At 39.8% G+C, this 24937-nt stretch overlaps 1 protein-coding gene across 4 annotated transcripts; it reads right to left on the bottom strand.

Moving 5' to 3' along the window:
* Positions 1-2758: 2758 nt before the first annotated feature.
* BCL7A (BAF chromatin remodeling complex subunit BCL7A) lies at positions 2759-23880 on the bottom strand. Of its 4 annotated transcripts, XM_063351200.1 has the most exons (9): positions 23612-23880; positions 19279-19387; positions 15627-15708; positions 14581-14615; positions 12916-12985; positions 12115-12211; positions 9952-10119; positions 6916-7037; positions 2759-5914 (listed from the first exon to the last, which is right to left on the bottom strand). In XM_063351200.1, exons 2-9 carry the CDS (start codon positions 19311-19313, stop codon positions 5843-5845), a joined length of 681 nt encoding a protein of 226 aa, XP_063207270.1. In that variant the 5' UTR covers positions 19314-19387; positions 23612-23880; the 3' UTR covers positions 2759-5842. The 4 variants fall into 4 exon arrangements, with proteins under 4 accessions (XP_063207270.1, XP_063207268.1, XP_063207272.1 ...); XM_063351198.1 differs by lacking the exon at positions 19279-19387; XM_063351202.1 differs by lacking the exons at positions 12916-12985; positions 14581-14615.
* Positions 23881-24937: the final 1057 nt, after the last annotated feature.

A 24937-nucleotide genomic window follows, 5' to 3' on the forward strand; every position in this document is an offset into this window, starting at 1 on the left:
TCTTGGGCACGGAAGGAAGAGGCATTCCTGCAATATCACAATTATACAGTGATCTAATATTCTCCATTAGAGAGAATGAAATCAAGACAGATCACTGTGTTTACGGGAGGAGCGGTAGGTCAAATACTTCCCCAGACATGAAAGGAGCAGTAAGGCATGGTCACATCATGTGAGGGCTCTGCTTAACATTCAGCTCTTAGTCAGCATCACATATGACTAAAATTCTTACGAAAAGGCCACAGTTGTATTTAGCTTCAAAGCTGGTTATTGCTACCGTATATTAAAACTGTTTTGGTTTGCTTTTTTTTTTTAAAAAAAAAAACAAACATCAATGCTATCTCCCAGCAAGGCATTCTGATTGGGAGTACTCTAAGTAAAAAAAAAAAAATAATAAAAAAAAAAATGTCAAAACATTCATAGATTTACAATATCTACTTTAAGTCTTATATGTAGTTTGTTAAGAACTAAACCTGAACCGAAAAATAAAAAATCATAACCACACATCATTAACAGCACTGTACACAGTACTTCCATGACAATGGCCTATACATTTACCTCACAAAATTACAAAGTTATAAGCAAGCCATGCTTGCTTCTTCCTGTATAAAAAGATGGGTAACTTGTTAAAATAAAGTCGCTAGGTAGCAATGCAATTTTCTGAGAAGAGATAGCAGTACACCAAACCATCATTTAAAATAGGGTAGCAGTCTTAAGCTATGACTAATATTTGATGCATTTCAGGGTTTTCTCCTCTAGTCATCCTTAGTGCAAATACTGCAGATGCAAGGAAAGAGGCATCCCTTAAAATAAATCCAGTTATTTTGGAGACAGGCCTCTTGGTTTGCCTTTTTAAGAGCAGCATTTAGGTGATCAGCAACAGGTCAAGACTCCTGGCTGTCCTCTCCTCCTCTACAGTAAGGAAACACTAAGGGGCCACAGCAGCGTCTTTTGAGTATGCTTTTTCTTACTGTTTCTTTCCAGCAGTCTGCAGTGCAAGGTGAAACGTAGGCCACCATCTTCTGATGATGTTGCTTCAAGAGCGCAGGCTTTCAGCACAGGAAGAGACAGCTATTTACCGACTTAGAATTCAACTGTAATACGCGCTGAACAGAGAGGCATTCAAGCTGTTTAAAAATATACCCACAGTGTACTCCACAACACTTAGTGGTAAGAGATTATCCTCCTAAATCTACAGACAGGAAGATAAGCATTTCCATTTTGATGAGGCGTGAGAGCTCAAAGAATCTTACTCACAGCCTCAGACTGTGGGGCCAATTGCAGGTGCTGGGAGTCCAGCCATCCCGTTACCACTCCGCTGGCTCCTCTGCCCGTCCTGCTCCCAGGCAAACCACAGGGCCAACCTCCAGCTCCATACCCCGCTGCAAGGCTCGGCTGTGGCTCGCTCCTTCACCCTTTACTGGCACAAGCCTTACCTGTTCAGAGGTCTTTACTTCTGGGACTCATCTTGAATTACATCCTCATTTCTACATGTTCTTTACTCTCTCTCTCCCCAGTTCCACTCTATATATAATTCCTTTATACGACTCTGCTGACTTAATTCACTAATACAGAGAAGAGGGAAAAACAAGTGACTACAATGTGTAGTTTTCTTCCCAGGTTAGTGAATTTAAGTTGTTGGTGAGAGGATGCTACGAGCATCCCAGTAAATGCAAGGGAGGCAACAAAACCAAGCTGGGAGCAGGCAAGTGGGCTGTGGCTGGCCCTTCCGGTAGCAATGAGCCATCAGAGCATTTCAACTGTTTGTTGAACTGCAGGCTACTTTGGGACAGAGCACACAGAACACTAAAAATAAGCTGGAGACTTTATATTCATTGTGAACGTCAAGAATCTTTCCAAAACTCTGGAGGAGTTTCACCCTTGCTAGCATCAGACTTGAGCGTGTTTCCAAACAGAAGCATGTTTCCACACTATGCCCTCCTCCCTCCAATTTAAGTTACCACAACACATTAGCCAAGCACCAAGCCAACAGTGAGTACCTTAAATTACCGAGTTATTCCGCAGGTTGCTGTAATTACATTGGCCATATCTATTTGTTTGTTGTTGTTACAACAACCACCACGACCTGCCCCCGCCCCGCTCAGTGTCCTGCTACGATATCAGGACACCCTCTGGTCCACGTAAAGGTGAATCATCTTATACGTTACCAAATGAGACAACACCATAGAATGCACATTTAAAAATAACCATTTGTAAAAAACAGAAATTTATTGTAAATTTAAAAAACAAACTGAGATTAAGTTTCTTGATAAAAATTATTCACACAGCATTCATGTTGTGATTTTTTAATTTTATTTTTGAAATGAAACCATTGTACATTGTACAAACCATAACTACCGATGGAATAAATAAGTGAAAAATTATACTGCTGTACAACACACACACACACAAATCATAAGATGGAAAACGATTAAGTATTGAAGAAAACAAAATTCTTTACACCTTCTACCAGGCCCTTAGATATAAAGAACATTCCAAAACATGACAATGTTATGTATGAAGATAGCCACCCAAAACCAATATTTTATACTGCCGTGTTGATTATTTTTTTTGTTGTTTTGTAAGTGCCAGCACTTTTTGGAATGTTTTAACAACTACTTTCCCAAGCATAAAAATTCCAAGGAATAGTTCTGCTATAAAATGTTTGGCTGAGTAAATCGCTTATTCGGAAGGCCTTCCCACATGTTCCACAAACTCAGCTAATTTACTTGCTTCTAGTTTCTTTTTTTTTTTTTTTCCCTTTTTTTTTCCTTTATTTTTTATTTTTGTATTTATTTGTAACTGAAGCTCCAACATTCAGCATTGTAGCAAGGAAGCACTTCTTGATATTTGCACTATTTCTAAAACATTAGCTGTATGAGAACTTTCAGTCATCTTGAAGAAAATTACATCTCTCCTGCTCCACGTCTCAATGCTTTCAATAAACCCTTTTACAGTGAGTTCATAAAACAAGTTTCTGGTAAGAGATAGGTCCAAGCCAAAAAAAGATGGATTTAGATCTGGTTTCAAACCTCAATTCGATGTTCTGGTTTGGTCCCATCTGTACTTTCTGGCATTTAAATGTGTTTAATCACATCCGTTGGCCCATAAATGTTATCAGGCACTTCAAAAAAAGACTAATAACAGTCTTATACACTATTTTGGATTTCTTCATACCAGATAATGTCAAAGTCTCTTCCCTTAGAGACTGACAATAACAGGTCTAAGGAACCCAAATCTATCTGCTTGTTCAATTGTCTGTTGTCACTAGAATCTCTGGTTAAAAAAAAAGTTCTGAATGTATTCTGTATAAGCTGTAAATAAAGCATTACTATTTTAGAAATAAAGCCTCTAGGAATATGGTTATGATGCCTTGTCTTGTAAGCCACAGAACAATGAACAGTTCTGAGCAGAAGCCACAGGAGAGAAAAGGAAGTTTATAATTAAACCTGTTGATGTCAATAATGCCAATAAATGCTTCTATCTAATGAAAAATTTGAGGTATTTTTAGTGCTATTTATATATTTTATTTCTTCCTAAAGTACAGGAATTAGTTTCTAAACGAAAAGTCTATTTACTCCCTTGGAAATGTCTACAAAATTAAAATTAAAAACTTGCTGCGATGCACCTGAAGATAGGGATTAGTAAACATGACTACTTGTCAAAGGTGGCATCAGATTTGTTTTGTTTTATCATTAAAAACAACAAAAAGTTAGTAAATCAAAAATATTTTTAAGTTTGAATCTTTCTAAATTTGCCCATTTAATATATCAATAGAACTTCTCACAAAATATCACTTAAATCTGAATGTAATATACATACAAATCAATCATCATTGACCAGTTATCCACATTTTAGGCATACACACAGTTCAAGAGAGAATTCTACCGTTTCATTGCATATATCGTGCAAATACAGTTTTTGGCTCCTCATTTCCTTATTTTCAGAATGTTAATGGACTTCATGATCAGACCAGAAATCCCAAAAACTTATTAGGGAGCACACTGTTTTCATTAATGGTTTGCAATCAAATTTTATTCAGTTAAAATCCAAAAAGTTTTATTTCAACATAAAGGAAAAGTTCCGAAAGTGAGTGTCATATGTTACTTGGAGTTCAATCCTACAAACATCTTATGGAAGGTCAGTATTGGCTCCCCACTCCTCCCTCCCTTTATTCCCCCCCCCCCAACTTCCTCACTGTTTTTCATAATAAAGTGGTAATTGCAAATGCAATGCAGTAGTCTAAGTGCAAGCCATTTTCACTATTGGAGAATTCAGAAATAAATAAGCTTCATGAAGAGCTAATTATGAAAATGTATCAACTGGAAGCAATTTCTTTTTTTTTTTTCCATTTAAAAAAGTATTTACAGTTCTTAGCTTACAAACTATATGCAACCATTTTCACAGCTGTGAGATCATATTTTAAATTACAAGTTCCATCTCCTACACAAAGCGAAGAAAGACTAAGGGCCCGATCCAGCAATACGTGTGTACGTACGTATGTGCGTGCGTGTACTGAAGTGAAAAATAAGCGGTTCCCAGCGACACCAGGTATTTCTAACTGGGAGCTCACCCTGGAAGTACAGAGCCCGCTGGAAGCTCCGGCCCCCGTGACCTCCTATCAGCAGATGGTTCTGCACTCCTACATGCCAGGAATTTGAAGGGAGTTGCACGTACTTAGTGCCTTTCAATCAAGTTTAGCATAAGCACACTTCAACATAATTGGAAAAGAAGGAACGTTTCTAACAATGATGTAGGGACTACGGAAACAACAAGGCTTATTTACGAGACTGGCTGAAGGAAAAAAAGAAAATCCCAAATACAGTATTAACCTGGAACATAGACGTAAACACCTTATAAAGAAACAGTACAATGAAATCCAGTTCAGTGAAAACATGATATCAAAAAAGACCAATTGAAAATAAATTCATTGTGCATCAATCCCTTTGATCCTATTTATGTACATAGTGGAACTATTCTGTAAAGCAAGTTGTACCCAGTACAGAGATCTGGACCTAATACGTAAGTATTTTAACTGCTGTGTTATAGTATATATTCAGATCTGGACTATAAATGGTAAACAGATCATGTTAACTTCTGATGAAGTTAAGTATTTAGAAGACCAAATTTACAGTTGCGAATGCCATGCATTCAATAAAAGATCTCCACGATAGCTGCTAAAATAAAATATCAAGCTCCTTTTTCTCCTTGGACTCCAAGAGTGAAAATGGCTTCCTGATCTGTATTTGTTAAAAATTTAAGCACCAGGGATTTCAAAAATCAAAATCAAAACAAAAGCCCCAAACAAAAAAGGAAAAAAATAAAGAAAAAGCCTTACTACATGGCATTATACAAACATAGGCCACTTTGCAAAGGAGACAGTTGCAAAACAACTTTTAAAAGTTAGCACTGTTTTCAGAACACAAGGCACAAAACAAAAGCAGACATCACGCCAGAACAATGAACTTCACATGAAAGCTAATACCTGACCTGTACCATCCTTAAATATCTTACAATGTTAAATAGAGAAATGAAAAAAAAAAAAAATACAGCAGCAACATAATTGTAATTTTGACTTTAGAAACAGTGCGTAGACCCCTCCTGAGTTGTTTACTCCAACCATTTCAGAGACAGTAACTTAAAAGTTCTCAATGTTTGTTTCACAGGAAAAAGTTTTCAGTGTCTGAGAAGTTAAACCTTTGTTAGGCTTTCTTGGATTTTTGCTTGGTAACTTGAAAAGTTAGGAGTTCTGTCCTCATCCAAGAGAAGATGCTTAAGTAAGGTTGTTCTATAATTAAGCCCACTGATGTACCTTACATAAAAACTGACCAGAAAAATCTATAGTCTAAATCTCTTCAACATTTTGTTGGGAAGCCTCTACTTTCATCTTTTTAGAAGGTGGCACTCCTTCAGAGTCCTTCATGGGAGGGGGGAAAAGAAAAACAACCATGTTATCATTGCACTGAATTTCAGGCCCCATAAACATCAAACAAAAAGCACGAACAAATTCCCCAGTGTGTCATTTGTAAAATACAAAGCACCCCTGGATATGAGAACGACATGACCAAGTGCATTTGCTTCCTGGAATCACTCCTCTGCTTACATCTTACCTCGACATCTTTACACGTCTTGTCGTCTACTGACAAAGGGCAAAATTCTAGTTCCGGGCTAAAAACCACAGTGAATATTTCAAGCACCAGCCTTAATGCACGGTTATGCATGGAATTCCCTCAGCTCCACACTCGACCACAACCCACACCGAGAGCACATGCATTTTTTTCCTGCCGTAGCCAAAGAAATCTCTACAGGACAGAACACGCAAGATTTGGAAAGCACAAAGTGTGCACTGAAAGAAACCAGCCTCCCACAAGGAAAACCAATGGACTGAGTGGTGAGTGCTCTCCCTGAGGATCACAGTGTGAGGGTGACGACGACAAGGATAATTTCTTCCTCCCACCCACCCAGAATTTTTCAGTATGCCAGTGAGTAAACATCCAAACACCTCGTCCACTGAATCTACAAAAATTAACTTTCCTAACTGCTATACGCATTTACTTTTATAGAAGGTATTCTACTTCTGAATGGTCCTCAGAAGGGGCCTGTCCAGTAGGTTAGGTCCATGCAATTTATTAACAGGAAATTTTAATATTCCCTGAAAAAACTAACACAGACTGATTTAGGAAACTGAAAAGTAAATCAGACCAGTCTAGTCTTACTGTTGAAATTATGTGAAATGCAAGAAGCCAATCAAACTCACCACAAAACCAGATACGTGTACATTTAATGCTCCACAGCTGCTTTCCTGTCATCACCTTTGGAAATGGGTCTAAATACACAACTGGCCTCCTTACACTTGCTTTTTGATAAAAATAATCTTTTCCAAATTCCAAGTAACTGGGCTTTTGTGCTTAAAGTTACCTGAGAGTTTTTAGATGCCTCCGTAATTATATCATTTTCTCCAGAGGACTGAATTTCTGCTTTCTCTGAACTATTCATGGAATTTTCCATCGAAGACTGTGAATTCTGTTCATCAGAGGTATCTGAAACGTCAAGAAATAATTTTAAACGAACAAATTAAAGCATTCAGCAGGAGCTTTTAGGATGTCTTCTCATTAGCAAATAAACATAAATTTCACCCACAGGTAACCATTAGAGATAACACAATAACAACTGTACGAATATAATGAACTACGCCCAAACTCCAGGCCCACAACCACTGGCTGCTGCCAGAACACCTTCAGCTTCATGCTGCCAGAAGTGTTCAATTGCCGGACTCAGTCCCTAGAGGGAGCCAAGCTCCCGCACACCCTGCGACACAGAACTATGTCGATTTTACTGGCAAACAAGTTTCAACATAAACTTTGCAAAGGGGCTGACCGAAAGGAAACTTGCTTCAAACCAGAAGTAAAAGGCAGCTACAAGAAGGGCTGGATTGTGATAACTTTATTCTCTCTCCTTAGCTACAAAGTTTTAGATCCGTTCTTTATCTGAGTCAAAATTCAGCCATATATTTAAAATCCATTTTTCTGCTTGATACTACTTTTAAGATACAATTTAGAAATTCTTAACCATTAAGGTTGTAGGATTTTTAATTCTGGTGCACGCTTATGGAGAAGTCTTCCAGCTTCTTGTAACTCTTACCTGCTTCCAATTCTCATGTTTTGGGGTATTTTGGTTTTGTTGGTTTTTGCTGTTCTCTCCCTCTCTCGAAGCAAGACTCAGAGAGGACTCGGGGTTAAAGCACCCATTCGCTTGAAGAGGGGATGGGGGCACTTAAAATGTCTTTAGAGGTTAAGTATCTCTGGAAGTTTAATACATATGTCCAGAAGCAGACACTCCACAACAACAAAAAATAAACCACCCAAATCCAACCCCCTTTGTTTGTAAAAGGTAGTTATATTTATTTCAGTATCCACATCAAGAATAGTGTAAGGACTGGAACCCATTCTTTCCTTTGCCTCATTTAAAAATCATTTTTGACTTGAATGAATTCTCAGAAGTACGCGGCATGGAGTCAAGTTTTATAGAGTCATCTCTCCACCAGTCCCTGACCCAAGAAACATATACATTTATTCTAGATGAAAAGAAATGCAAGATCAAAAGTTTTTTTGGACAACTTTGGTTAATGAAGATGACATAACCAGCAAGTAATGGATATTTTTGTGGTATACTGTACAAAAAGCATCACAAGCATTTCTGAACGTTTCTCTGACTGAATTCAAGATAAAGTGATGCCTCTGATGAGCAGTCTCAAAGATCGTATTCAGCAAACTCAGACAGAATCACCTTCCTTTCCGTGTCTCACCAGAAAAGCATGTTCATACTGATAAAGAAACAAGTCCCAAGGGTCAGAAGGAATTTCAATTTCAATTTCTGTGGTGTATGTCTCAGCGTACGTTGCAACTTCAGCTCAGGAGCACTCCGATGTGCTCATCTCCCCATGACAAAATCCCACCTAGAGCAACTTCCACAATGGAGAGCTCACAGCTACTGTCTTCTCTTCCAGCTGCTGACAGCTACCGGCCACTCAAGGCCTGCAATGACTTGTTTGCACAGCAAAATGTTTTGAATGCACCTGTGTGTGTGTGTTTGTTGTTTTGTTGTTTGGTTTTTTTTTTTTAATAAGTCCACATTAGACATTGTCCACACTGACAACCCAAACTGTCCCCAAGCTTTAAGGAACCTCCCTGATTTCAGTGTAGTAACATGAGATAGACATACAAGGTCATTAGCCCCGTCCAGCTGAATAATGTCACAATTCCAGCAGTTTGACTGATCATAACACTTTGGTAGATAAATAATGATACAACAAATTTTTAAACATGGCATATAACCAACAGAAAAAAAACCAACATTAATAACGGGTATTTTTTGCCATTACTCCTTCATTTTACAGTAACTGGCTCTGGAACTAATCCAGAGAACTTGGTATGGTTTTCCCCAAACCTAAATTTAGTCAGGGGAGCATGTATGCTATGTAACAACTTCACACAAGCAGGTACAGGTGATATTAGATGCAGGAGTAAATCCTTACCGTTTACCATGACTAAAAATGCCAGCTGAGATTTTTCTTTGAAGGATATGGCGTTCTGATTTATTTCAATTTGGTGATGATTCAGTTGTCAAATTTTAATGCCATTTAGCAATGCCAACATTTAACACACTTGACCATTCTGGTATTACCAAGATACAAGCTCTAAATTTAAATTGGTTAGTGGATCTACCGAGCTAAGAACTAAATCAGGAGGGCATAATCTAATTGCTTTGCTATGGGAAGAATTCTGCAACCAAATCATTAGAAGGGTGTTAAGGACATCTTTTATCTGTTATAATAGGATGAAGAAAGTTATCTTTGCAAGAATATAAATACAGAGCATGTTTCAATTACCCAAAATACCATTTAAAGAACGACGTTCAGAACAATCTCTTAAGCCACATGTATTTTTAATCTGTGCACAACTGCACTACAATATTGTAACACTTAAAAAAATTAGGGATGGAATTCAGAGCTAACTTTTGAATAAATAACTAGCAGGGTAAGAAAAAAGAAAGCTTACATTGTAGTTTACATAATTAAAAAAATAATTTCAAAGTATCTCACCTCCATTTTACACTAGATAATGAACATTCAGGGATGTACAAAAGTAATACTTTCCAGGATTGTATGATTACACGTAGCAGCCATTTTAAAGATGACTTAAAATTATTTCTTCTTTCAAGACTGAGATTTTGACAACAATAAGACAAATACTTTGTTTAAGACCCCAAATGTCAATCTGACCTTTCCAGTTGTATGGAAGGATCACCAGTAGGCCAGAGAGTTTATGCCCATTTTCACATAAACGCTGAGAATTCAGAAACCATTTACTTATTTCAAATTGTTATTATTCAGTTCTTAAAATGGATAAGCAAATAAATGATACACTAAAAGATAACATTTTTTGTTTGGCTTACCTTCTGAACCAGGCTGCTCCTTTGCTTCTGTCTGAGTTTCATCAGACTTTACTTCAGTGCCATCTGCTTGTGTTGCCAAGTTCTGTTCTGGTGCTGGACTTGAATTGCTACTGTTTTCTTGTTTTATTGGAGAAGCATCAGCTATTGAACTCTGGTTGCTATTGTCATCTGTTAACAAAAGAATTAAAACCAAGAAAGTCTGATTTCACAAGATAAAAAACACACCTTAATTCTTCCATATTTTTCCTGTATTATTCCCTGATAACACATAACACAGTCTAGCTTGTTGGGGATCAAATCCAAGCATTTAAACCAACACTACATCTAACTTTTTTCCACACCACAATTTTTGCTCTTGCAGCCTACGCTGTAATACAGGAGTTTTCTAGCAGTTACTAAAAATCAGAGAACTTCAACAAAGGTGCTCTAACTAATATTATACAATAAAATCAAGAGTGTTTTACTCAGATCTCTTCCAAAAGAACCCAGATTTTTGTAACATGAGCAAAACAGATCAAACAAAGTCACAGTCTCATTTTATGGTTCATAAAACACAAGGCTAATTAAGTGTTCGTGCTGCAGATTTACAAATACCCATCACTACAATGTTCAGGTGGGCAGATAGTTTTTGAAGTGTGTCCTGAAGGTCAAAAAAAAAAAAAAAACCACAAAAAAAACCCCCAAAAACCCCAAAAAACCCCTCAAGGTAAAACTTAACATCCAGTTCCAACATCGTTAGTTTCTAAGTGATAATTGTCCAGAATATTGTCTAGTCTCCAAATACTTGGATCACTGTAACTTTCTACAGCACAGACCGTGTCTCTGTAGTTAAAAGGAAATATTCTGCCTATACCCCCTTCCTGTGAAAACCAATGACAGTGGTTTAAGTATCTCAGCTAACACTTTATGGATAGCAGCAGGGTGCAACTTCCTGTAATGTTTAAGCCAGTCCAACAACCATGGGGAACCAAAAGGGAAGCTCCTGCTCCCTCAAGAAAACTAACCCAGCAAAACATTATTAAATTACTAGTATGCAAGCTGATCCACCTCCCTCTGCATCTATACAATCATTACATCCAAAGCACTTCACAAACACATAGCTGGTGACAGGACCATCTCTTTTCAGAGCAGCTTGAAGTCAGATCAGATTAAGTTTATCGTGAATTCGTACAGTATGGCTTAAAAACCCAAGTGATATACGATAAAAAACTAACCAGTATATTCACCTCATAGCTGGGAGAAACAAGACTTAAGAAAATTAAATGATCTGACCAAGGCAAAAGTTCAGAAGTTCGAAACGGATGAAAAATTAATCCAGATCTATGAAAACCCTGCTCAGTCCTTTAATTGCAAGACCATACTCGCTGTGAACACTGCAAAAACCAACCAGGAGGTAATACAAATGCAAATAAAACTGAAATGAAAAATTTACAGCCCACTAAAAAGCGATCCCCTCTTATCAGCTCAAACAGTGCTGCATTCTCAGCCATAATTGTTATCCAAACACCTAGAAGGTAAAAAATTGAAACAGCTGAGCTGTGCAAGATCCTCTCTAATAAACAGCAGGTTAACACTCAACAGTTCACACCTTAAAAAAAAAAAAAAAAAACAAAAAAACACTAAAAAAAATTGACCTAACAGTGCCTGACTGGCAAGCAAAAAAATGATGTTTCCTTAACCAGTTAATTTCATCAAGCTGAAGCAGAAGGAAGACACCAGAGAACCAGAGTTCACTTTCTTGACTCTTGCAGAATTCTTTTGACCTGCATGACCTATAGAGTTAAAAAGTACAAAACCAGCACAAATTACAGCAGGTGCCACTGAAGTTTTGGGGGTGTCTTTTGGTTCTCCAAGCAGCAAACTTGACAGTCACTACTTCACCTGAGTATAGTATTTTGAATGATACATATTTTTATTTTCATATTTAGCTCCACTAACAATTTTTTCCCAGCACACAGCCCTACCTAATAAAAATGGTATTTAAACAACTGTTAACACATCCACAGAAGAGAAGTCCAAGGTACCAAATGAGTATCTAATCCTGGTTTCACTTTTACTCAATGATGCTGTCCATACATCTGAGCAATGGAGAATCTGACACTGTAAGCTTATACTTTCATAGCAGTGTAATAGGGTAACTGGGGCTGACCTTCTCCCACTCACCATGCATGTCCATCATCCCTGGAGAGGAGCTGTTCTCTGGAGTGGTCACTTCAGAGCCACATTTTTCATCTTTGCCTTTTTTCTTATTCTTATTTTTCTGAAAAACAAAAGGTACCACAAACAAATGAGACTATCACCATGAAGAGAAATCCATGTTGCAACATAAAACCCTTCCCACTCATTACTTCTGTAAGCATCTCTCTTAATTTCAAGTGAGAAATAAAGCCAATGTAATAATAACTGACATTATCAATAATGCATTAGTCCCAATAACTGCAGGACTGGTTTTCTAATTGTATTCTTCATGACACAAAACACCAGAAATTCTAGTAACGGTTAGCACTTAAAACGTAGTTTTCATCTTCAAACAACTGCACAGTTTTTTTAAAAAGTACAAAAGTTTCCAGTAATACCCCTCATTCTACAAACAGGGAATCTGAAGCACAATGATTAAATGGTTTGCTGAAAATGAGTCGGAGAACTTGGGAGGTGCTGGCTGCTAACTTTGTACTCAGTCCAAAGAGCTACAAAAGCAAGGTGAAAAGAATCTCTGCTACGCCGGGGAAAGGGAAGAACATCGCTGATCAGAGGCAGGGCTAAGATTCATGAAACTACCCTATTTCTGAGCTCGTAACTCTGCTCACTGTATGGTTTACGCATATCAACACACTGCTACAAAACTCAATACATTCTCCCTTCCATATCAGAAAGCTTGTAGAATACACTTAGACAATATGCATGCATGCACAACAGGAATGGTAACAGATCTAGAATTTTAACACTAAAGAGACAGCTTTTTACCTCTTTCTCAATGACCAACACTGCAGAGACCTCCTCCTTCTCTACAACTAATGCTGTTTCTTCATTAAAACTAAAAGATGGATTAAGAAAAATCAGATTGGCCTAAAACAAAGAGCATAAGCAAGACAGTCCTACATGAACAATAGGTCACAACATGCTCATGACCAAACAACAGTATGGACTGCAAGCATTAAAACAAAGGAAGAGACAGTAGCATCCATCACGTGGAAAATCTGCGTCTGCTAAGGGATGCAGCATTTTCAATTAAGAGGTGACGTAATCAGTCTCATAGGAGAAAGAGCCAGCTGCACTGCTTTTGGAGGATCCTGCATGCCTGCTGAGAAGACAATTAAAAGCCTGACTCTAAGGAAGAATGCTCAGCAACCCATCCGTTCGGATAAGGCAGTGTCCTCCGACGAGGGAAGGAACTAAAACCACAATCAAATATTGTCTGAGACTGCAGAAGAAATTCAACAAGTGATACCTGGAAGGACTTTTCCCTCTATTTTAAACAGATTATTAAGCTTATTTTTAAATTGTATTTTTACTTCAGACCAGACAGATTTTATTCCCTAATACGTGAAACAGAGCACATGGATTTTACTTTTGCAAAACGAAAGTTCAGAGGGGACATAATCTCTGTCAGGTTTGGTGTTGTTTTTTTTAAAGGTAAAAAGGACACTTCTCCCAGAAGAGAAATATTGAAAAATGACTGCAAGCAATTTAAGCTGAAAAGGTTTTTTTTTAAAAAAGGTTTAACCATCAAAGTGGTGAGGTTCTACAACAGCCTTCTAAAACTAGTAGGAGGAAAGAGCCTAGCTAATTCTAGTTCAAAGAAATGTCAAAGGGTCTTAGGAACAACATGGGGGGGGGGAAGTAATCTAATCTGTGTTCACTAAAATCAAAGACAACTTTTATTTGAAAAATGAAGCAGTAAAAAAGATCCCATTCTCCTATTCTAGTGAAACAAGTATACTATCTGCTCCTTCCCAGGTGGATGAAATTGGATATAAAAGGATGTCCACAACAAAATTAAATAGCCAAGATGACCCCTACCTAATATTTATTTTTAAAATATATACACTTATTTTAATTGTGAGAACTTCCAGAGCAAAAAGACAGAAACCTTATGACATCAAGCCTGCAACAACTGCAGCTGCACAACGGCCTCTACTTGTAATGAACAGAATGTGACTGCGGGACGCTAAAGTAACTTGTCTTGAACAAGTGTCCCAATTTAAGCAAATCTGGAGCCTAAACCTAAAGATGATGGCTCAAAGAATACAATTAAACTCTGCACATAGAGACTGTTATATAAACCCATTCTTCTTAACAGAGAATCTGACTTGAGGTACCAGTCACCTTGAAAATTCATTCAGAAATTCACTAAAAATTCTGTTTCAAAGTTCCATGGTACCCATCATGCAGGCATACCTTAACTGTGGGAAAACAATTTTCAGAAGCCGTGAGCCTAAATATCCTAAATCTCTCACACACACATAAATAGCACAGCTTTCCCTCCCCTCGTATTACAAATGATAAAATCAAGACCAAACATTTGACAACTAGAAAGAATGAACAAGTTTCTGTAAAGAAACCAAGAAAGGTTGCCCAATTCACAAGGGGTTACTTCACAGAGATGCTGCTCAAGCACTGGAAGGATACAAGAGGCTTACCACAACTCTGACAGTCACGGAAATCTGTGGTACAACCAAAGGTACAGAAATAAACAAACTCAGTTAAAACAACACCAATCAAAAATAGGTCTTGAATTTGGTCTTTAAATAAGACAAGATCATGATATTGTCTTGTCTGAAAAACCATCATTTTACACATTTATTAACATAGTAGTTTTCTTCCAGATAGGTCTTAACTTGTATTTCAAATAAAGTAAAAGCACATGACAGCCCAAGGAGGAAGTACCAAACTAAGGTCATATATTCTATCATATCATTAATTTACTCTGGTACCATGGATTAGTCTTCTCTCTAGAACAATATTTCATTTTATTAAATAAGCGCAATGTTCACTTTGAAAAACAATTTGTAAGCCCTATCAACTTTGATTTTTACACTTACTTTTATGCCACATGATTGTGTCATGGCACATGAATGGCACACAGTAAGAATGTAAACATGATTCATACACAAAACACTCATCAAGAGAAAACACACATTACAATAGAAGCATGCCTGCTGTATCGCTTGGGCTGGCCATCTTAATACAACTGATCTCAGTTCCACCGGATTTTTCTACCCTTACTTCAGTGTTTTGCACGTATATTTGAGCAAAACAGCAGCGATGCACAGGCAGAATACATTCTCTGCACAGTTCCAAACCAGCTACTTTCCTTTAAAGCATCAGGCAGAAAGAGGGGAAAAAGTAATGGATGTTTCAGCTTTCCCTCCCCGCTTCCCAATTATTATGATAAGAGAAAGGTTTCAAAGATCAGTTTCAAGCCAACTGTTTAACAGTTATCTGAGAATTGATCCAAGTCAACTCAGGGAAGGCTGCCACCCACTGAAGCATCAACATCACTTTGTGTAGAGATCAGCATCTCCCGAGAGCTCTTCTAGTCAAACAGTTGCAAGACCCACACCAGTCTTAGCTTAAAGGCTCAAAGAATAACGAGCATATTACTTTCAACTTTCCCTGAACACGACTTTTCCTTGAACATCTTGAAAAAAGCAAGACATCTGCAGGATACTTACATCATCGACTTTAGGCTCTGTTACTGGTACCCATTTGTAAATCCTTAGGGATGTGTCGCCAACTGTCACCCACTTCTTCTCCCTATAAAATTACAATGCAGGAGAAGTTAAAGTTAAACTTCAGATTCAAAAGAAAGTGATCTACTATTGTAAGTTGTCAAGGATTTAAATAGGCTATTAAGTAGGATGATCTCTATTACATCGTCTTTAGCACTGCATTGTGCAAATTGTTCTTTGCATTTCACAAACTTGTTAGAGCACTGCTAACCTCCAGATTTCTCAGGGCTGTTACTTGACTGGGTGAGTAACTGCAGTAGCAGTAATAAGATCCGGATTAAAGATACAGTTAAGAACAGCTATTGAAAATGCAGATTTAATGCCTACAATTTTCACTTAAGTTTCTAGAGAGCAGAAGAGGTTTTAGACAGACCAGCATGTTTTGATTGTCATGAAGCTGTTTAATGGTATTAGAAATCTAAATGCTTTTTGACCATTTGAGGTTTATTTTTGGGCAGAAATTTGCTGCTAGCAATTTAACATTCACTCAACACTCCTGTCAGACAGCTCTGAAATTCCAGCCTCGGAACCAACAGCCTTATTGGTAGCAATTATGTGCCGTGATGCAGAATTCAGACTCTGGAGAGCCTAGCTCTCTTGGAAAGGAAAGGCTGAGGCTATCGGAGAGGGAAAAAGCATAACCTACGGCACTCTGTGCAGACCCCCACCAGCCAGCCATGAAGTCGTGACATTGACAAATTGTGAAGGGAATCTGGCTGGAGGGCGTCGCTACATTAGGGAGTCACAGAGCGCGGAGATGGAAAGGATGCTGAACGCTTAGTGAAGGGATGAATTCCTTGAGCTCTTTACAGCAGAATATTAAAAGAAGGTCCACAATGCCAGAGAAATTTCATCACATTTCTGTGATCAGTTTTCAGGTCACAGATTACCACTGCTGGTTCTTGCGTTTGCAATATAGCTCTGCAAATGGATCGATTAAAAGTTAACAACAAAGACCAATGCCATTAAATATTCAGGAACATCTGAAATTAATTTGGCATGAGATCTCAAGTATTTTTCTTTTTTAAAACCACATTTTTAAATAATAGATTTGGGATCCAGTTAGAGATTTATTTTTTAAAAAAATGTTCTTTGCAGGATGGGAGAAGCTGGATGTGACTCCAAATATATATATGTGATAGCTCCATTTTTAGAAAGGGCTTCCAGAATCAAAAGCAGCCACATTGTACAAATGCCACAAACATCCTCCTGACTATTTGTTTTAGCTACTAAAGCCAATCTTATTCGTTTTCTCTTTAGGGGAGACACTTTCCTGTTTTTTAAAAGAAAAGCTATATACGGCAATTTGATACGTCTTGGATCTGTCCACAAGGATATTTTAATTAAAGTACAAAACTATTTCAGATTAATATCTTTCCTACTGTTATTCCTGGAGCTCAATGGGTTTAGGTGCATCCATTTGGGTACGCTAGATGGCTAAAGTATGTCAAAACCCAATTTTACACTAATTTGGAGCTCTGCTGCTAGATATGATAAAAATGACAGTGAGGATGAGGGCATGTCAATAATGAGAGCATACTTAATTGTGAAGTGATGATCATGATATATTTATATTTTTTTCAAGGATACAAGACAAACTAAACTTACTTCTACTTAGGAAAACCTTTGAAATTATGGCAATAAAACCAGCTGGGGTTTTGTTCTGGGTGTGGGGAGAGGTGAATAAATGCTTTAAAAAAAAAAAAAAAATCAAGATTTTAGTCTTTTCCTACAGCAAAATATTACTTAGAGATGCTGCACTGGAAAACCAAAAGTTCAAGATACCTGTTAGCATCTCAAAGCAGCCTCACACAGCATCTTCACTGGACAGACTGTAGAACACAGGAGGAAACCTATATTAGTAACTTTTTCCTTCTAGTATTAAAGTTAGCCCTGACATTTTAATTCTTTTGAGCTTCTTTACGACTTTAAGTTTTGATAACCCTCAGCTATAGGGATTCTTTTACTGAATTCAATACATAGTAATTCAGACAACAATGGGAATAAGGATATTTTGTGATGGAAGTACACCAACATCCCAGTCCTGCAAACACTTATGGCTAAAAAGAAAACCCAACATCACACTGCTATTATTCAATTATTTTACATGTGTAATCATTTACAATATTGAAGGTTTAAGACCATAAAAGAAAAAAGAAGACAACCTCCCCTAAAACTTAATGAAATCATTGGCAGCACAAACACAAATTTGTCAACAGAGAAACATAATGACTTTCAGACATTTAAGATCAACAGGGTAAAATAACTTCAGGATTTAAGGTGTTTATTGCAAATAAGGCTTTCAATATTATGTGTAATACTTACTGCCTTTCCATTTCAAACCAAAATCCAAACCCAACAAACAAACAACAAAACAATTCCCAAACCCCCAAAACCACTTCTACTCTAAACACTCACTTTTTTGTGCAGACACCATCTCAAACCACTGATCAAGGACTTTCCTTTTCATTTAGTTAGAATTGACAATTTACTGATGCTGCCCATTACAATAAGTTTGCTAAATGCTGCACAAACTACAAAATATTCTCACTGACCAAGTGCTGAAGTAGGAATGAGGATTTAATCAACTCCTGTGCCCATTCTATTGTGAAACCGTAAGTAGTTTCTCCACATTTTCCTGTCTGTAAAATGGATCTGCTGTTGAACCCACTCATCCTGAGACCCTGAGCAGAATTCCACCACCTTTGTTAAACAATCACTAGGCGATAGTTTTTATTGCACCATCCCCTGTTATACTATATAGGTTCATCTCTATATTGACTGGTGGATTGGAAAAGGTGGTTGATTGTACACCATCAACCTGAGAGTTAATTGGGCTACAAAGATGGCAATTGCCAATTTTACTTGCCCATGTCTAGCTGACAAACTCCATAGCTTTACTAAAAGACATTTTTTTCTGGTTTTAAACCTCTCCTGCTCTTCCATGAATGACTCAGGAGTTAACATTGGAAAATGGCAAAATTTAAAATATATACAAGAATATTTTTTTCTTTTCATCTTCCACACTGAAAAATACCTTAAATATTTTAGTTACAGTAAATTCAGAAACTAATCAATGCAACAGAAACAAACCCTTACATGTACCTGAAATTGTGTTAAAGCATTTTTAAATTCTGAACCGCATCTGCACAGCATTTAAAGGACGGCCAACGATACGTTGGGTAAGCATTAGTATCAACACTTCTTTAGTGCTTATGCCTGAGGCATACTAATGTCCTAGAACTTCCATAATTATATACTCAATTCCCCATTCTAAATAGCCCAAGACTCTTAAATGTATTTATATTTTGCCTATTAACACTAAAGCTCCGAAGATGAGTATCAAATTCCATGTATAAAAGTAATATACTGGTGAGCAAATGCAACAGTGTATATTACACTTATACATAAAGTGTCAAGGCAGCTTCTGCAGCAGCAATGAGTGCTAGAAACATTGGATGGCACAGAAAACAGAAAGCCTTTACTGCCAATATATTACCATTCAAGAAAAGGCTTTCACACTTGTTTGGCTTTTTACCGTGACTATCATTTATCACAGTGATCTGTATTTACACAAGGATTTGCACCCACATACCCCATCTTCTGTTGATGATCACGAAGTGACGTCATAATGCTGAATTTATCACATCACACTCACTTGCATTGCAACAGAGTTTGGTGAAAATCACAGAATTATGACCTCCCTGTGGGATCAAGCAAAGGAGAAAGGGGAATGGGAAAGAAAATGCCATTATTATACACAAAAAGTGCTGAAAGGTGCACAAAAAAAGATTTTTTTGACACGTAGGCTTGCTTTTCAGAGCACACCTATTGCTATGTAGATGTTTGTCTAGTGACTAACGTGAACTAGCCCCAAATATACATGCTGTTTCTTGACCACAATACAATAAAATACCATGTAGCATGAATGGACAAAGACTAATGGTTAAGGACACCTTCTCTCTGAGCTTATCTAAATACTGTACATTATAAGAGTCCCCTTTAACTTACACGGGCCAGCATGGTTTTAAGCAAATTCTGCTACGTTCCACATGGCAACAAGCATCTTTTTTTTTTTTTTTTTTTTTACAGTAAAGGGAAACATGTCTCATACATGACAAAACTCTACCTTTTACACCCAACTTCCACTGAAGTCAGAGAGCACATCATGGCTCAAAAAGAAATAATCATGAGCTAGGAAAAAACATATCATAACTGAAGCATGGTAACAGCGTGTTTGGGCCACTGCAGCACTTCAGAACAGTTCCCGCACATACACGGGGTACTTTTACTTCAACTGCCACTACTTGAACTACAGTCTTAGCAGGAAACCAAACACAGCCAATGTAGCCAGACTAAACGAGGGTGGCAATCCGGTAGTAGCAGTCTTTTTCCAAAGACATCATGTTAAGAAGCTCTATGTCATAACTACTTTTCAGAGTAAAAGCCTATTTTAAGAAGGCAGCATGAGCAGCAAAACCTGCAGAAGCTCAATCTCAAAGCATTACATACCACACAAAAATATTTTAGCAAGTATGAATGGAGACAGTGAGCAGAAAAGCTACAGCAGCATTGTCTAGAAATTCTCCTCTAACTAGCCACAGCTAGTGGGGATCACCCCAACCAATGGTACCAGGTAACACTGCCCGTGGTGACTTCGCTCCTCAACTTTTAACACAACATGCTTTGTTTTAGGCCACATCCCAAGTCATGTCTGGCTCTACGGCCAATTCCCTGCCATAACAAATGCTTAGCACTTTCTGGAAGTACTTCCATCATTTGTCCAGGTTCACCTCTTCTTCATAAGGTGCTATTGCTATCCCTGGATCAGGGCTTTGATGGGTCAGAAAAAGGTCAAAGGACTTCTGCAAAGATACTGTAATTCAAAGACAAGGCAACACAATGAGATTTCCTCATTCCTGGTGCATTCTCTAAATCAGGGTAACTATCCCCCATCAGCCACACCATACTTCCATCCTTAATTGTTTGCACAGTTGTCCAAAAGCTCAGCAGTGCTGCGTACCCGTGCAAATTATTTCACTGCCTCCCAAGACGTCCTACCACTTATGCTTGCCTCCTGACCATTACTCGTCTTTAGTAAATGTCTGCATTTTCTTTCTTTCATTTAATAAATCAAACTTTTAAAAACAAGAGTGTTTCCAGTATTTTTCTAATGCTGGTTAAGGGCACAATAGATTTTGCCTCTCTCTTCTAGAGAGCCCCTTTAGAATCTACACATACCCATTAATCTTTAAAGACAAAAAACAATCTCGTGTCTTTCACAATTCATTGAGATAAATTTATCTCAGAGGATTTTTTAAAATAGACTGAAATAAAAATTATAAGTACTGTTAAAAAAAATAAAACTACTCTCAGCCATAGAAATTTAACATTTCTACCACACAAATACAACACAACCGTATATTCTGTAAAACACATGCTATGTGTTTTCTAAGATAGATGCTCATTCATGAGAGTGGTTTAAACAAAGGAGATATGGTTACATTAATCACAAGATAAAAATGCAACAACTTCACTGTTTACTACTAAGTTCCAATAATACCAGAAGCGTTAGGCACTTTACAAACACACATAAAGATAGGGCACCTGCATCAAGGACTCATTGTCTAAGAACGCTAATTTTCTAAGGAACAAAGTCTGCACTGATGGAAACTGCTTTCCAGTAGGCACGTTCATTGATGTGGCAGTACAGGCATTCAGTACTACTGCACAGAAAGGCTGCTGCACACCTCCACAGATCGATAAACCTTTGGGCAGCACGCACCCGTCCGCTCGGAAGAGTTCACAGCTCGGTCTGCCTCGCTACTCATCCTCAGCACACAGCACTCCAAGCACATAAGTCTCAGAAAACTCTGTTCTACACTGGATGCAAGGTATTTTATTCTTCAGTGGCTGCATTTCCACAGAAGAGCTGTGGATGGCAACAAATTGCTCCTATTATGCAAATAAAACTGCACACTTGGAAATTGCCTATGTGGCTCTTCTGAAGACGCAGGAATTGCTAGTGTGCAAAGTTCAATTTAACAAGCCAAGTCTTCTCAAAACATTTAAACCACAAGACACAGAATCTCTCTTTCTAACTCCCCACTGTACTTGACTGCAGGTAGGGGGGAATCATGAGATTCACCTTCAAATTATGATTCCTTTACAAATAAGACGACTGGTTTATGTAAATACTTGTGAGATGCACACACAAAAAGCCATATGAATACTCCTGATGTAATCAAAAGAAACATTACATGATCCTGTACAGGAACCCTTTAAAGCAAGTTGTCTCTCATGAGGGTTACAACGTACAAAATGTATTTATACGGTAAGATTTCTGTTTTATAGAGGAAGCCATAGCAACTGACATTATGGCAGAGAGCCCTTGCCAAGACAAACAAAAAAAACAAAAATTAGACATTTTGCTGAATGGCCAAGTTTCTGCCTCTACTCCTCTCTGAAATCCACAAACTAGGATTCAAGGGAAGTACGCTGCACTCATGAATGAAATACCTACAGACAAAACAGTCCCACACATCCAACAATGCTGCTGTTGGAACAAAAGTCCTGTCACACCGCTATACATGGTTCTGACCCTTCAAAGCTGGCCCACCAGTCAGCAAACAGCACTTAAAAACACCACCCGAGTAGAAGAGAGTTCCTGAAACCAACCGAACTGCGGTGCTCAGGCTGCTCCGGCTCCCTACACAATGGCTGGATTCTTTGAAATCCCCATCTCGTGCCCTGCGTTATTGGACACACGTCCCGATTCTTTGTCCGGCTCAAGCCAACGGGGCCATTCATCTGCTCAAGGCCATTTAAATGCAACAATCCACTTCACCAGAATAACGAACACATTTAATTCCGTATTTCGCTTTTCTTTTAATGAAAGTGAAGCGTTAGCTGTGGATTGCAATAGAAGTGCCCCCTCATTTTACCAGGTTCAAAAAAAGCTGAGTTATGCAGATTAATACTAACCCAAGGGATTTCCCAGCGGATTTAAAATATTTAAAGAAAGTATTTTAAGATACATGCACAAAGACTACTGAACAGTCAACTTGGTGGAAGAAAGACATTCCCCCTCGAGTCACACTGGTACTGCTCTTTATCCCATCCAAAAACCCTGGACCGACTGTGCAGAACATCGCAGTGACTGTTTTACTGTATTGTTTAAACACCTCGTGTTGATCTTTCCCTAACAAAAGCAGAAAAAAAAAAAAAAAAACGACGACAAAAACGGGAAAATGCCAAAACACGTTTACGGCCTAACAAAAGGGAATTATTTCACTAGGGGTACAACCTTTAATTATATAATTTAAAACAAATTCCAGCGGCAATTAGGCGCTCTCTCCTGCACCGCTCGGGGTTTACAACCGCCGGAGCGCCTGTGGGAGACGATCCCGCTTACGTGCGAACCTCGGGAACTTGAAAGGTGAGGTAATTTCATAAAAAATAAACTCTTGGGCGCTTTATGGGGGCATTTTTAATGCTTTTTAAAAAAATAAAAATAAACTTCCTTGAGGTCTAGTTCCACACAGACCCGGCGGGGCTCCCCCAGGCCCGCTCCTCGGGGCCCTTTGTAGGGGAGGGCGGCGGGAGGAGCCGGGCCCGACCCGCCGCCCGACCCGGCCCGGGATCCGCGGTGCGGCGGTCCGGGGGTCGGCGGGGAGCGGCGGGGGTCGACGGGGGGGGGGTAAGGGGGGGCTCGGCCGCACAATGGAGCCGCCTCTCGCCCTCACACGCCGCCGCCGCCTTCATGTGACTCGCAGGAGCGAAATGGCTTCTGGGTGCCGCCGGCTCCCCGCCCCCCGCGGCCGCCCGGCGGGCTCCGGCCCCGTGACGGGACACCGCGGGGGGCGAGGGGGAAACGGCGGGGGGTGCGGGAGCGGGCGCGGGGTCCCGGCGCGGCGCGGCCCGCTCACCATTTGCGCACTTTCTCGATGGCCGCCATCACCCGTTTGATATCATCCTTCGCCCGGCTCCGGGTCTCGGCCCGCACCGACCGGCCCGACATGTTGCTGAGGGGGCGGCGGCGGCGGCCTCAGCGGAGAATGCGGCGCTCGAGCGCTGACTCGCGGCGTCCGTCCGTCCGTCGGTGGGTCAGTCCGTCCGCACAATGCTCCCTCCGCTCGGCGCGGCGCGGCGCGGCTGGGCTCGGCGCGGCTCGGCTCCGCCCGCCCGCCGGGGCCCGCGCACTGCGCACGCGCACCGCGCCGCCGCCGGCAGCCCGCGCGCGCGCGCGCGCGGGGCTGAGGCGGTGGGGGGGGGGGGGCGGGGAGGGGCCGGGACGCGGGACGGGCTCCGTGAGGGGACGGTGGGCGCTGTGAGGGGAGAGCTTGGGCCCGGGAGGGGACGGCGGGCGCCCGTGAAGGGAGAGTTTGGCCCCGTGAAGGGACGGCGGGCGGCCGTGAGTGGAGAGTTTGGGCTCGGAGGGGACAGCGGGCGCCGTGACGGGAGGGTTTGGGCCCGCGTCTCTCCGCAGCAGCTCCGCCGGTGACGAGACATCCGACCCGCTGGCCTTCGGCTCGGTGCGCGGGTGGCGGAGCAGAGCCCCGCAGCCGGGCAGCTGGCTCGGGAGTGACACCGTTCCAGCCCCTGTGCAAGTAGCTGTGACAGTGTTGCGGACCTTGGGCGTGGGGGATTGGCAATGCTTCCTGTTAAGCAAAACATCTGCTTAATACAACGGTTAAAACACAACGCTTAATAAATCCATAGTGTGCAGATTGATTATTTTTTTTTTCTCCAGTGCTTGTAAGGTTTCTCAGCTGCATAAAATAATTCCAGTAATTTCCGTGGAATCAGGCTGGTTTTAAGTAATAGAAAATCTGCTCCGACACGGATTCATGAACACCTCAGTAAATCAGAGCTCCAGGCGAAGCAGTGCGATGTAGAAAATGTCACGTTCCTGGTGTACTCTGGTCATGGTGCTGCTGGACTTCATCAGCTTCCATCTAGTGCACACCTTGCTGCTTGTACTAATTGAACAATCACAGCTACTTTCAGAGTACGTAACAGCAATCTCTGTTTAAAAAACATTGCCACTGAAAGGAATGCTTCTTAAGGGCCTACATTATTATTCAAATTGATGCTGAGGATGATGTAAAGAAGGAAGCGTGTTCAACAGCACTTCACTGATCTTTCTGCAGCAACTTATATCAGCCTCATTATGCTGTTTACACAAACACAGTAAGATGCCATCCCATTGGTATTACACGACTAATTGGAACTACTACTTTCAGACAGAAAAA

This window comes from Chroicocephalus ridibundus, chromosome 13 (assembly GCF_963924245.1).
Source record: "Chroicocephalus ridibundus chromosome 13, bChrRid1.1, whole genome shotgun sequence".
Lineage (NCBI taxonomy): Eukaryota > Metazoa > Chordata > Aves > Charadriiformes > Laridae > Chroicocephalus > Chroicocephalus ridibundus.